Source organism: Leptonychotes weddellii, chromosome 13 (genome assembly GCF_054177405.1).
Source record: "Leptonychotes weddellii isolate Sample4059 chromosome 13, ASM5417740v2, whole genome shotgun sequence".
NCBI classification, from domain to species: domain Eukaryota; kingdom Metazoa; phylum Chordata; class Mammalia; order Carnivora; family Phocidae; genus Leptonychotes; species Leptonychotes weddellii.
In genome coordinates, this window is record NC_138381.1 from 59,954,364 (window position 1) to 59,968,819 (window position 14,456).

At 40.3% G+C, this 14,456-nt stretch overlaps 1 protein-coding gene across 11 annotated transcripts in view; it reads left to right on the forward strand.

Annotated features, from left to right (window-relative positions):
* Nucleotides 1-14,456, forward strand: part of PRR14L (proline rich 14 like) — a 56,048-nt gene that overhangs the window by 10,339 nt on the left and 31,253 nt on the right. For all 11 annotated transcript variants that reach the window (XM_081801759.1, XM_081801755.1, XM_081801761.1 and 8 more), the window contains one exon: nt 11,819-11,891. In XM_081801759.1, the coding sequence (XP_081657885.1) occupies nt 11,819-11,891 (73 nt within the window). Of the gene's footprint in view, nt 1-11,818; nt 11,892-14,456 lie in introns of those variants that run through there.

The window sequence follows — 14,456 nt, forward strand, 5'->3', positions numbered from 1 at the left end:
GTCCCTTTCTTCCTCCCAGCTCCACCAGAGATAAATACTATTTTGAGTTTTGTAAAGCAAAATGAAGTTTAATAGATACAAATGTAAGATTTTTTTACTTGGTTCCAAAAAGTGAACTTCATAAGTGAAAAAAAAAGCAGAAGTACTTTTGGAGAAACAAAAGAGCTATAGGCTTTAGCTAGTCAATTAGAATTAACTTTGTGGGATAGCCACCAAGAAAAGCCAATTTGCTCTTAAATGTACATGAACAGAAATGTGTTACCTGGACTGAGAAGTAGCAGTTGTAGTCTGTTGTGTGTTGGTTAGTCTATAGTTAGAATATCACACTCACAGGCCCCTCTCCCCAACCCAGCACTCAGATAAGCTCAAGAGGCCCCTGTGGTGGGGAGGACAGAGGGAAAGCAAGGAATGTGTCAGGGTTGGGGTCACTGGCCAAAGTGGATCCTGTCCTCTCCTCCCCATGCTGAGCCTGGTGTCACATGTATCAGGTGTAGGAAGAGTATAGAAAACCAGAAATGCACTCATGATAAAGAATTCACACTAATGACAAAATCTAAAAATACACCATTAGAGGCCAATTGCTTGGGTGTGTCCTATGAAAGAAGAATCAAGAGAAGCCTTCAAGAATTTGGAAAGCTGTCCAGCAGAAGTGGTTCTATTGGGCACAGGCTCCGTAAAAGACTTAGTGATAGCTCAGTCATCCTCAGGTCACAGGACCCTTTGAAAATCTGAATGAATGCTGCAGATCTCTCAGAAAAGCAGACTACTATTTCAGAAGGTTTGCAGAGCCCGGACATCCTTGGTCATCAATATAAGAATTCTTGCTAGATTGGCAAAACACCACAAACAGACAAAACACAATTGATGAATTAAACACGATTGATGAATTAGGAGAACATTTTGCAATGTATATCACAGATAAAGGACTTATCTCTCTAATATATAAAGAACTCTCTCTTTTTTAAAAAAGGTTTTATTTATATGAGAGAGAGAGTACACAAGAGGAGGGGCAGAGGGAGAGGAAGAAACAGGCTCCCTGCTGAGCAGGGAGCCCAGTGCAGGGCTCAATCCCAGGACCCTGGGATCATGATCTGAGCCAAAGGCAGACACTTAACCAACTGAGCCACCCAGGCACCCCATAAAGAACTCTTTTTTTTTTTTTTTAAAGATTTATTTATTTGACAGAGAGAGACACAGCGAGAGAGGGAACACAAGCAGGGGGAGTGGGAGAGGGAGAAGCAGGCTTCCTGTGGAGCAGGGAGCCCGATGCGGGGCTCGATCCCAGGACCCTGGGATCGTGACCTGAGCTGAAGGCAGACGCTTAATGTCTGAGCCACCCAGCCGCCCCTTAAGATTTTATTTTTAAGTAATCGCTATACCCAGTGTGCGGTTCGAATTTACAACCCTGAGATCAAGAGTCGTATGCTCTACTGACCAAGCCAGCCAAGCACCCCACTAATATATAAAGAACTCTTAGATTGAGGAATGGAAAACCCAATAGAAAAATGAAGGAAAGACTTGAATAGATGATTCATTTATGTACATGTGTGTGTGTTCGTGTGCTTGTTCTTAAACACATGAAGAGATGGTCAACCTCACTTATAATTAGAGAAATGTAATTTTAAACAGTTGAAATACCACTTTTTACCTATTAGACTGGAGAAAATGAAAAATTATAACATATCTGCTTGGCAAGGCTGTGAGGAAAAAGGTGTTCTCACAGGTTGCTGGTGGGAATGCATACTGATAACACCTTTCAGAAGAGGAATTTGGCTGCACCTAACCAGAAAGCATATGCTCTGACCTGTTGACCTAACCTTTTCAATTCTAGGAATCTACCCTGAATATATACCTCCAAATTATAGAAATACACATACTCAAAGTTACTGTTTGCAGCATTGCAAAATGTTGGAAGCAACCTAAATGTCCACATATAGGAGAAAGGTTGAATAAACCATAGTGTATGGTACATCTGTACATGGAACACTATGCACCTGTAATAAAGAATTGAGGAGGATTTCCATGTACCGATATGGCGTGATTTCCAGGTGTGTCATGGCTCCCCAAGACTACCTACAGGTTTGGGGATTCCCTGGAACTCACAGGACTCAGCACATGGTCATATTTGTAGCTAAGATTAATTTTAACAAAGGATATAAAGCAGTCAGCAAAGGGGAAGAATGGTGCAAAGTCCAGAAGATCTCAGGTGTTAGCTTCCAAGAGTCCTCTCCCACTGTAGTCACATACATACACATACTTCTCCAGGAACAAATTGTGACAACACATGTGAAATGTGGCCTACCACGGAAGCTTTTTAGAACCCAGGGTTTTTACTGGGTGCTGGTCACACAGGGATCTTCTGCCTGGCACATACCAAAATTCCAGACTTCCAGAAGGAAAGCAGGTGTTCCAACATATACCCCATTGTCATATGGATGCACCGAGCCACTCTTATCATTAGGGAATGTTGGAAACTCTCCCAAATATAAGTTCCCAGATGAGCGAAGGCAACCCTTGCAAGCAGGCCTTTCTCAGGATAACAGGCCTGCTAACTCTTTTCTCCAAACTGGGATATGCTGGTAAATGAAAAGAGCAAAGGGCAAGTAAACATCTATTGTATCCTCTCTTTCATTCAAGAAAGAAGGGGAGACAAGTATACAAGTATCTGCTTGTTTGTATAAAGCACACACGTGTACACATAGGAAGGGTAAACCAGAAATGAATGGGTGTGATTACCTGTAAGAAGCCACTGGGAGCAGGGTAGAGAGTGCGGGAATGGGACAGAAGGAACAGAAGGAAGTGTCACTTCTCTGAGTACATCTTTTTATATAGTTCTGAGGCTGTACCTGAAGAATAACTAACTAGACAACCAGGATGTGAGGGGAATCCAGAATTAAATAAAAACTCTAACAGATGATTCTTAACTGTATTACAAATAAATAATGAAACCACACTAAGGGAGGGGAGATAAAGAAGAAAAGTAACCCAAGTACCTTTGGGAAACAGTATTTTGACTATATACTTTTAAGTCTAAATCCAGTAACCCCCCCAAATTATTATTATTATTTTTGTTTTTTGTTTTTTGAGAGAGAGAGAGCATGCAAGCAGGGGGTTGGTGCAGAGCGAGAGGGAGAAAGAGAGAATCTTAAGCAGGCTTCATGCCCAGGGCAGAGCCTGATGCAGGGCTTGATCTCCTGACCTGAGATCATGACCTGAGCTGAAATCAAGAGTTGGACACTTAACTAATTGAGCCACCCAGGTGCCCCAAATTTTAGTAGATTTGTTTTTCACAGGGGTGTGACTTAGCAATTCCTAAACCACTGTATGTGTGTTCTAGGATTGAGCAAATAGGTAAATATTGTGGATAATGAGAGTGAGCCAGGCTTCTCACTAATAAAATGAAATTACAGATAGGGGTGGGTTGAGGGCTAGAATGAACCCTGTGGTGTGGAACTAGAATTGGAGTTATCAGTATGAACTTCCAGTTTTTAATATATGTAGATAGATAGAGAAATGCATACTATATATGTGTGGGTATGTGAGGTGGGGTCTAGATGGAGTGGGGGGGTTCTAGATACAGTTTTCAATATATGTAGGTAGATACAGAAATGTACTATATTTGTGTGGGTATGTGACGTGGGTGACACCTCATAGCAGTGAGTTCTTGGTTTCTAAATAACATTTTCCAATTAAAGGAACCAAGACTTTTTGGGAAAATGTTTTGGAGGCTGGCACAAGAGAAAATACAAGATGAGTGGAACAGTTTATGGCTAATGCTTAGAAAATTAGGAGACCTAACAAAAGGACACAGGAGCCAACTTGAAAGGACTCCTAGTGGCTAAGACTGGGACAATTTGAGCTTAAATAATGATAATAATGAATTATAACTCATAGAATAAAGCAGGTATCATGAGCCCATGCTGATATAAAATACTTGAATAAATAACTTGAAAAAAAAAGTTCTTAAAGAATTCTAGTTAATAAATATAAAAGGAATCATGACAAGAAATCTCCACCTGGCAACCATCACAGTAATAGTCATCTCAAGCAAGAATCCTCAATGGATGTTAAAACTAGTGGCTGAAAGTTTAAATGAGAAACAAGTATTTACACTGTCTCCAAATATCTCCCCCATAAGATACTTAGTAGTTACATAGTAACAGAATCATTACAACGTATGCAAAGGAGAAGATAATCACAGTGGAGAAACCTGACAGACCCCCACCTGAACCAAGTGTTGGAAGTTCACCTCCACAGGAATGAGACACCCCCCAAAGCCATGTACCTCTTGAGAGGATCCACCGAGAACCAACATCACTTCTGTGAGATTCCTGCCGCCAAAATGCATAACCATAATCTGATGAAACATCAAACCCAAATCGAGGGACTTTGTTTTCAAAAGTGTCAAAGTCACAAAAGATGAGTATCTGAGGAACTACCTCAGTTTAAGGGAGAACTTAAGGAGACATGATGACTAAATCATCATGGGAGCCTGGATTGGATCCAGGTCCTGAAAAAGGACTTTGGGAAGCCATTAATAAGAGTTGAGTAAATTCTATAGTTAATATTATATTAATAGCAGTTTGCTGGTCTTAATAACTATATGGTGGTTATGTGTAAGATAGTAACATTAAGGAAAGCTTGATGAAGACCACAGAAATTTTTTGAACGGTATTTGCAAACTATTTTTTAATACACCTGAGAAAAATTACCTCTAAATCAATTGTTTAAAAACATTAAAAATTTTTAAATATAATAACAGTAAAAACAACCAAAAAAACCCTTCTTATTTGAGGGAGACAGAATTTAAGTCAATAGGAAAGGTACTTTTTCACATCTAGGCCAGTTTAGAAATGGGTTAGGTGTGGGGAAGTCATGTTTATGAAGAGGCTGAATGACTGAATGCCCGGAATATAGCAGAGGGGGTTCTTGTTTGGACAAGCAACCTGAGAGCTGTTCTTTTCCCATCCCAAGGTTCTGTGATTTATTTTTAATAGCCTTTAGCAGCATTCCACAAAGTTCTTTTCCTTCGGCTATTCCTCATCTCAAACCAGCAAAGAGGCCCAGTTGGGCACTGCCTCGGGTTTGCGGCACAGTGAGTACTCAAAGATTACCACTTACCCACTCCTCTGTTCCCTCTGGACCAAAATCCGTCACGACAGGAAAAGTAGTGACTTCAGCAGAACCTGGCTCCAGCAATAAGAACTTGCTGTAATTGTGAAAGACAGACACCTAGGCTTCCAGGGCATGCATTGTATGAATCGAATGAATTTAACAGAGTCCAGTTTGCTTGGTGAATTTCCCAGTTCAAGGAGAAGGACTGCACTCATTTTTAGAATTAGAAGTTTGCACTTTCCTATATCATGATTTCTGATGAAGCCTAAACTGGTTTAAATTCACTTGTTTAATCATATTTAAAGTCATTATAGGTTTTTGTTGTTAAAAAAACAAAATGTGTTATTTTATGAAGCAACTTATTTTTTTTATTTTTATTTTTTTTAAAGATTTTATGTATTTGACAGAGACAGCGAGAGAGGGAACACAAGCAGGGGAAGTGGGAGAGGGAGAAGCAGGCTCCCTGCCGAGCAGGGAGCCCGATGCGGGACTCGATCCCAGGACCCTGAGATCATGACCTGAGCCGAAGGCAGACGCTTAACGACTGAGCCACCCAGGCGCCCGACTTATTTTTTTTTTCCAAAGATTATTTATTTATTTATTTGACAGAGAGAGACACAGTGAGAGAGGGAACACAAGCAGGGGGAGTGGAAGAGGGAGAAGCAGGCTTTCCGCACAGCAGGGAGCCCGATGCTGGGCTCGATCCCAGGACCTTGGGATCATGACCTGAGCCAAAGGCAGACGCTTAACAACTGAGCCACCCAGGCGCCCCTGAAGCAACTTATTTTTAAATGTTGGTGTTAAATTCTTTTTTTGCTTTTTTGTATTGTGGTAAACGCACATAACATAAAATTTACCATTTTAATCATTTGTAAGTGTACAGTTCAGTGGCATTAAGCACATTCATATTGTTGTATAACCATCAACACCATCCATCTCCAGAACTGTTTTCATCTTCCCAATCTGAAACTCTGTACCCATTAAACACTAACTCCCCATTACACCCTCCCCCCAGTCCCTGGCTACCATCATTCTCCTTTCTATCTATGAATCTGTCTACTCTAGGGACCTCATCTAAGTGGAATCATACGGTCTTTGTCCTTTTGTGACTGCACTTAACATTTTTTAAAAGATCCACTTAAAAAAATAAAATATTCTAACCATGAAATACTTCAATCATTGAAATACTTCAGTCGTGAAAAGGAGAACCAGCAAAAAATAATTCTTTCCTGCCTTATGATTGTGTCAAAAAGGCATAAAAGCTTATAATTAATAATTTGGTGCTTTGATCAGGAAACTACTCTGTTATTGAGGAGGAGAGAAGAAAGGCAAAAAGGAAGGAGGAGAAAGTATCAGAACAGGCTCAGTGGCGGGGACAGCTGCAAGAGTCAAACTGAATGATGAAAGAAAGAATTCAGTTCTGAACTCACTTGTAGGACAAAGGTCGACAGCTCTGGTGTACGCAGAGGTTACCAGCTAGGATCTGGACAACATTGGTATTATTTAAGAATAAGATAGAAAGAGATGGGTATGTGATATTCCACATAGATGATTTAACATTGAAAACTATACAGTGAGTGGTTGTTTCTTTTTTCCCCCTTCAACATATGCTTGTTCTTTTGTTTTTCTTGGTACTTAGATAAAAGCTGTAGGGTGTTTAAGTTTTTATATATTTTACTTTTTTTTTTTTTTTTTTTTTACCTCTCATAGTGGTTGATGTGCCTGCGTTGAATGTGTTATAAAAGCTTTGGTTCCAGGATATGATACTTTATTTGTGCTCAACACAGACACAGAAAAAGTTCTGATTGTCTGTTATTTGTTAGCTGCACACATGAAGAGTCAGTATACATTTTTGACAGATATTTGAAGCTATCTGGACAGGGGACATCCAGTGAGGACGCACAGTGGCTGTTGATCACTTGAACCATGTTATGCTTTTGGAGAAACTTGTTTTTTAATGGCGTGTTCATCGGACCCAATCTTGTGCAATTTGTATGGCTTCACTTAAATGAAAGCCCGTTGAACTAAATGCCCATTAAGCTTATTTACTTCTTACCCTAAGACTCTGTGATCCTACACGAAATTTGTGGTAGAATATAGGAGTTTGCTATTTGCCTAAAAGGATATCTTGGAAAAAATTCACATTCGGTGATTTAAAGGTGGAAAAAGTCTGAACTTCATGCTGTTAGTAGTAAAACCGGTGGCCATAACCTGTTCTCCAGGTCTGCAAGGGCACTGTTGTCCACACAGTGATGGTTTGCCCTGTAACATCTCATGTTGTTAAAAGTGACAGAAAATTGTCCAAAGCACCAGTGGTGTATTGCTGAGACTAAGATAGAACTTTCTCCTAATTATTATAGCAGTTCTCAGATAATCATTTTGGGGGGGGGGTTATTATCAAATGCCTTTCCCAGCTAAGGTGATCAGTGCTTTACTTAAAGTCACCAGTTGTTTCCCTGAATTGAAATACGTGAAGGAAAATTCCTTTTTAAGCTCTGTAAGGATGATTTAAAGTTACTGTTCTACAGCTGTTCCTTTCTAAATATGCAAGGGGTAGGAAACTGAAAGATCCATTTAGAGATACAAAAGTTTCTTTTATTTTCAGAGTATTCTTCACTATGAACATAATCATGGCTATTTCTACAAATGCCACGTAGTAGGAAGAATCTCATTTGCTGCATATTGTTGCCCCATCATTGCACACTTCAGTGTATAGACAGTCCCATCTGAAGGTGGGGCAGTCACTGCCCTTCTTACTCATCTGTTTCTGCCTCCAGCTCAGGAAGCTCACGTTTTGGAGGAGTTCAGTGGAGTCTGGTTACAAGCAGGACTCATAGCTCAGAGATAAATCAGGCCCTTGAGGAGCTTGTAACTTACCCTGCGTAAAAAGCTGAAGAGCCTGATGTATATTCATTTCCTTCCTTTAGATATTTGTGTTGTTCTCCTACTCTAAACTAGTCTCACAGAAATGAATCAGAGAATTGCATCTTTTCCAGGACATACAACTTTTAATGGGAAATAGATTACAGATGAACAGTAAGAATGGTTTTTCAAGACCTTTCTAAAATCTGCCACCACTTTGAAGTATCAAAAGTTAATTTTGATTCTAAGCACTTGGCAGGATAGTATATTGGATGTGCAAGGCAGAGAATCTGTTTGCTGTTGATTTGAAAATGAATTTGTACTGTTTTGTGGCATTTCTTACTTTATACAGCTAATAGAGTATTATAAACTATAGCAGTTACCTCATTTGATGGTGAAAGAAGATCTTGGAAGTTGATTCATTCAAAACAGATTTTGCAGAATCCAGGTGGAAGAGAAAATGTTTAGGACTCTACCTCTAAAAATCCTGAAAGTTAGAACATTTAGCCTATAAAATATTACAAGAAAAGGAAATTGATAAATTTCTGCAAGTGTTTATTATATGATTAGTTGACCTTGAGGGGGTTGGAGGAATGATAGGATCATTACGCTGCATGTCCACTGCTTGTAGGTGGGCTGTTCTGTTCTCTTATCCACACTTGAGGCCCACACTTGGTAGAGTTCCCACCTGATATGGAGATTACCCACCACTGTGGTGGTGGTAGTTGCCAGGTCAGGGGGGTCCTCGCATCTGACCTCAGCCTGACAGTCTGTTTTCTTTTCAACCCAGTCAATTTCTGATCATATTTAAGACTTCGAACTTTATAGGGCCTTCAGCCGTCTGAGGGTTCTTAACTCAGAACCTTTTAAGAGAAGTCAGCAAGGCAGAGGGAGAGGGGAATCACTTACTCCTAGCTTCTGCTTCTCTTCTTCCCTATTACAAATCGTGACTAACCAAGAAGAAGGGGACATGGCTGAAGCAGTTGGCTTGGCACTCCACCAGGGTATTTTGAGTCCTCCAGCTAAGAACCTTAGAGCAGCAGGTGGAGCAAAACTAAAATTCCAGCAGCCCCTCTAGGGGCAGGAGTCAGTATGGTTGGTTGTACAAGCTCATCACAATTCATTCTGAAGGAACTATATAGAACTTGTATGTTGCTGACCTGAGCTCACCTCTTACTTTGCAGGCCCAAAAAAGCTTAGTCACTCCAGATGACATCCTAGAATCTATTGGTGATAGTTCTATTTGGCTTTTCTCACAGAAAGGGATAACAAGTGTCTAAGATCTAATGGATGATGAGAGCTTCTGTTTATGGAACACCCAGTGCTGACAGGGTATCTTGCTAGGTGTTACTGTGGTCCCCATTATTCCTATAGCCAACTTAAGCTTGTTCTTAGTGCTATATAGCTAGTAGATAGGAGTCCTGAGGTTGGAGCAGAGCCCTGTCTGACTCCTCATCCCATAATCTTTTACTCCAGCACTCTGCCTTTCCCATAGAGTATTAACCTGAAAAAATAATTCTAACTAGCATCTAATGTCACACCCCATTCAGCCTGAGAACTGGAACATCAAGAGAAGTATCATTTTGGAGAAAGAATCAAATGTAACTACAAATAAAGATGTTTCCATAACGTCTTATTTTGAAATAATTTGAGACTTACAGAAAAGTTGCACAAATAGTACAAAGAATTCCCATATACCTTTCATGCAAATTCCTCACATGCTAACATTTTACCACATTTGCTTTTTTTTTCCTGAATAATTTGAGAGTATAGTTGCAGACATGTTGCCTAAATATTTCAGTGTATATTTCCTAGCAAACAAAGACATTCTGTTACATGACCACAGTAAGTTGATCAAAATCAAGCAATTAACACTGATCCAAGTATTTTTATTTAATCCACAGACCATATTCAAATTTGGCCAATTGTTATACTGATGTCTTTTGCAGCAAAAGAAAAGAAAATAGTTTTTTTGGTCTAGGAAAAATCTAGGATCACTTGTGGCATTCAATTGGCATGTCTCTTTAATCTCCTTTAATATGTAACAGTTCCTCAGCTCATGACCTCGACACTTTTGAAGAATACAGGCCATGTATTTTGTAGAATTTCCCTCAGTTTGGACTTGTCTGGTGTTTTCTCATGATTAGATTCTGGTTATGCATTTTGGCAGCAGGAATCCCACAGAAGTGATGCTGGTTCTTCTTGGTTCATCCTCTCAGGAGGCACATGGCTTTGGGGTGCTTCATTTCTGGGAGGTGAAGTCCATACTTGGTTCAGGTGGGGTCTGCCAGCTTTCTCCACTGCGAAGTTATTATTCTCCCTTATGGAATTATTAAGTATCTCCTGGAGAGATACTTTTGAGACTATGTAAATATTTCTGTTTCTCATTCAAACTTTTAGCCACTAGTTTTAACATCCATTGATGATTGTTGGTTGAGATCATTATTACTGTGATGGTCACCCAGTGGTGATTTTCTAATTCCATCATTCCTTTTATGGTAAGTAAGAGCTTTCTCTTCTCCTCCTTTACAAATAAGTTTGGTCTGGCATCATGCTAGAACTCATACTTCTTTGTCAAACATGGTGGTGTTACCATAAATTATCTGGGAGATACTTGTTTTTAAGTTCATGCTTTGCAAAAGTATTCCACACTAAGGGAATGAAAAAATAGTCCTGCTTCACATGTGACAGTCCATGCTCTCAGTTCAAATGATAATGTTTTTTTGTTTTGTTTTGTTTTTAAAGATTTTTATTTATTTATTTAACAGAGATAGAGAGAGAGCACAAGTAGGCAGAGCAGCGGACAGAGGGAGAGGGAGAAGCAGGCTCTCCGCTGAGCAGGGAGCCGGATGCGGGGCTTGATCCCAGGACCCTGGGATCATGACCTGAGCTGAAGGCAGCCGCTTAACCAACTGAGCCACTTAGGTGCCCCTCAAATGATAATGTTTTATTTCTGCCTGTATCCACTTTTTCTTGCCATTGCTTTTATCTTCCCTCCCCATTCTGGGTTCTGTTTCCACCACAGAACTTTGCCTAGGGTCCAAATGGCTTTTGCTAGCTTTGAGTTTGTTTGAAGTGCTATAAAAATTATCTAAAGATATAGTAATGATACTATTATCTGTAGATTTAGATGTGTACCATGTCAGTATCTTGCACTTACCAATTAAATCAGTGTGAAAAAAACCTTAAATCTTAGGGCAGGGGGAAAGAGGTGACTGAGAAGGAGAGCTTAGCATAGAGATCTTAGCTCTATCAGTGTCTCCTAGCTAGTAAACCTTCCCTCCTAGGGCTTGAAGCCATTTGCTGCCATGACGTGTACATTCTGCCACTGACCCCTCCCATTTTTCTGAATTTCTTCTGTAGGATAAAACTGGTTGTCATTGATGGTGTTCTCCTTTGCATGCTCTCCCTCCAGTGAAGGGAGATGAAAAGAAAAAATAGCGCTTCTAAGAAGTTTGGGAAGAAAATGCATACCTGATCTCTAGAGTGGTTGAGGATTGAGATACTTCCAGTTTGGTGATATTTTCCTTTCAGATGAAATTAAGGTTACGTTGCAGCAATGTGTTTCTTGATTCAGAAGGTATTTAATAGGGTCAGCATTTTAAGCCTCTGTTATTGTCCAGACCTCAGGAAACTTGGCTTTTCAAGCTCAAATTCTAGGGAAGTGGTAATTTTTATTGATTTTATTTCTTTAAATTTGAGGCTTCCTTCAGTTGCCAATCTTTGTGACTGCTATCAAATTTCCAGGAATCCTACTAAAGAGGTTTCTCAGACGGTAATTTGCATTCATGAGTTCGGGCATCTCTGAATCCTCCCTGACCACTGGATTTTCTTCCCGCAGGAAGACCTCCTGATGCAGTCAAGCAAAGAACGTTTATGCACGGGCTTCCCTGAAGACTGTCTGAGGAGCAAAGGTATTTATTTTTCTCTAGTCTTTTTCTTTTTCTACTTATTACACACTGTTTTAGTTCACAGTTTCTTTTTTGCATCAGGAATGCAGGTCCCTGCCTTGCAAGATAGACTTAACTGTAGAAATTCTTGATCTTGCCCATTGACATACTTGAAGACACCTAATATTATTGAGCAGTGCCTTAGGTTTTCTTGTTTTTCGTTTTAATTTTTTTAATTTATTTATTTGACAGAGAAAGACAGGAACATAAGCAGGGGGAGTGGGAGAGGGAGAAGCAGGCTTCCCGTGGAGCAGGGAGCCCAATGCAGGGCTTGATCCCAGGACCCTGGGATCATGACCTGAGCCGAAGGCAGACGCTCAACAACTGAGCCATCCAGGCGCCCCTTTTGTTTTAATTTTTTTTATTTTTTATTTTTTTTTTAAGATTTTATTTGAGAGGGAGAGAGGGCACGCAAGCAAACATGGGGAGGGGGAGGAACAGACACAGAAGCAGACTATCCGCTGAGCAGGGAGCCTGATGCAGGGCTGGATCCCAGGACCCTGGGATCATGACCTGAACTGAAGGCAGACACTTAACCGACTGAGCCACCCAGTTTTATGTAATGAATGAATATAAAGCCTCCCCTTTTATATAATGAATCCCTATCGATGTGAATTATTTGATTTTATAAAACTAAACTGCTTATTTGGAAAGGTTAACATGAATGGGGAGGAATTGACCCAGTCCAGTTGAACACTGTGGAGTGCATCCTGTTCCTGTTCCCCTGGACAGGGATGGGAGAAAGCGTTCACTCCAGGTCACCTGTCAAAGCAGTTTCATTTCCATTACTTCGTTTTGCTTCTCAAAACAATGAGTGGATATAGGCCTCTGAGATATCACCTTTAGATTGATTGATTGATTGATTGATTGAGGAGGAAGCTGAAACCCAAAGAAAGAGTGCTGAGCCAAGATTTTCTCCCCAGGCTGAAAATAATCTTAGGTAACTGTAGAAAGGACTGTGTCTATATATTATGCAATTAAAGTTGAATATATAGAGTAATCAAAACACACAAAAAAAGGAAAATACAGCAAGTATGTTTAATTATATGAACATTTCGTGATAAAACATCAGATTTGACTCTCTGCTTCTTGGCAGCCCAGACAGAAAAGGAAGCACAAATTGTCCTTATGAGAAAGGGTACTTGTCCCACTTTATCACCCTGCTTCCTGCTGCTGGAGATTTCTTCTGTGGCTCAAAGGCTTGGCTGTCCAGTATAGATTAAAACTCTGAGGATGAGAAATGTCCTTTTGTACATGTCTCACCCAGTTCCTAGGGCCTTACTTGGGACCATTTTAGCCCCCCACCCCTGCCCCAAATATCTTTTCAGCAGGGCTCCAGTATTGCTATATTGAGTCTTTGGTATATATATATGTATTTTTTTTTTAAGATTTTATTTGTTTGACAGAGAGAGACACAGCAAGAGAGGGAACACAAGCAGGGGGAGTGGGAGAGGGAGAAGCAGGCTTCCTGCGGAGCAGGGAGCCCGATGCGGGGCTTGATCCCAGGACCCTGGGATCACGACCTGGGCCAAAGGCAGACGCTTAACGACTGAGCCACCCAGGCGCCCGAGTCTTTGGTATATTTTTGGTATATTTTCACCCACATCTTAGCACAAGTTTAGTGTCTATTTGTTGAACTACACTTTCATTTAATAACTAAACTGACCTTTAAACAGGAGAATTAGGGGGTGCCTGACTGGCTCAGTTGGTAGAGCATGCAACTCTTGATCTCGGGGTCATGAATTTGAGCCCCATGTTGGGCACAGAGATTACTTAATAAAGAAAAAAAAATTTTTTTTTTTAAAAAGGATGCCTGGCTGACTCGGTCAGTAGAGTATGTAACTCTTGATCTTGGGATTGTAGGTTCGAGCCCCACGTTGGGTGTAGAGATTACTTAAAAAAAATAAAATCTTTAAAAAAAAATAAAAACAAAAACAGGAGAATCAGTTATTTTCTATGAGGAAATCTGCCTTCTTAGACTTACCTGGTTACTGTCCACCTAAAAATCTGGTCTACACTGGACATGGATAAGATGAGTTCTTCAGATAAGCTACTTTGTGGCATTTTTCTTCCTGATCTAATACCATTCTTTAATGACTTAAATTGGGAAAATGAATTATTTTTCTTTCTCCAAAGCTGTGTGCAAGGTTCTCAGTTTTAGATGGAGGAACTTGAAAACAGCAGCTCTACTAGAGTTTTAAGCAGCAGTGACCTAGTGCCTGACTGTGATACGTTCTTCCATTCAGTCCCCAGAGAGCCTTCAAAGGTGTCCCTTTGTTACACATGAGGGAACAGCCTCCGCCCAAGCAATCATAGCAAGCAGAAAGGAAGGTTCTATGAAGGCAGGTCTGTGAAAGACATGAACACACAAGCTGCTGCCGATTTCAGTTAAACAGATACACATGCTGTCCTGTAATGTGGCCAGCATCTCAGTTCGCTTTGTCGGGGTTAAGGTAAAGCATCTGGCAACCTGTCATTTCCTACAGAATTGAGAAGTAAATGATGTTTCTTGGAAACTTGGTTGTACAC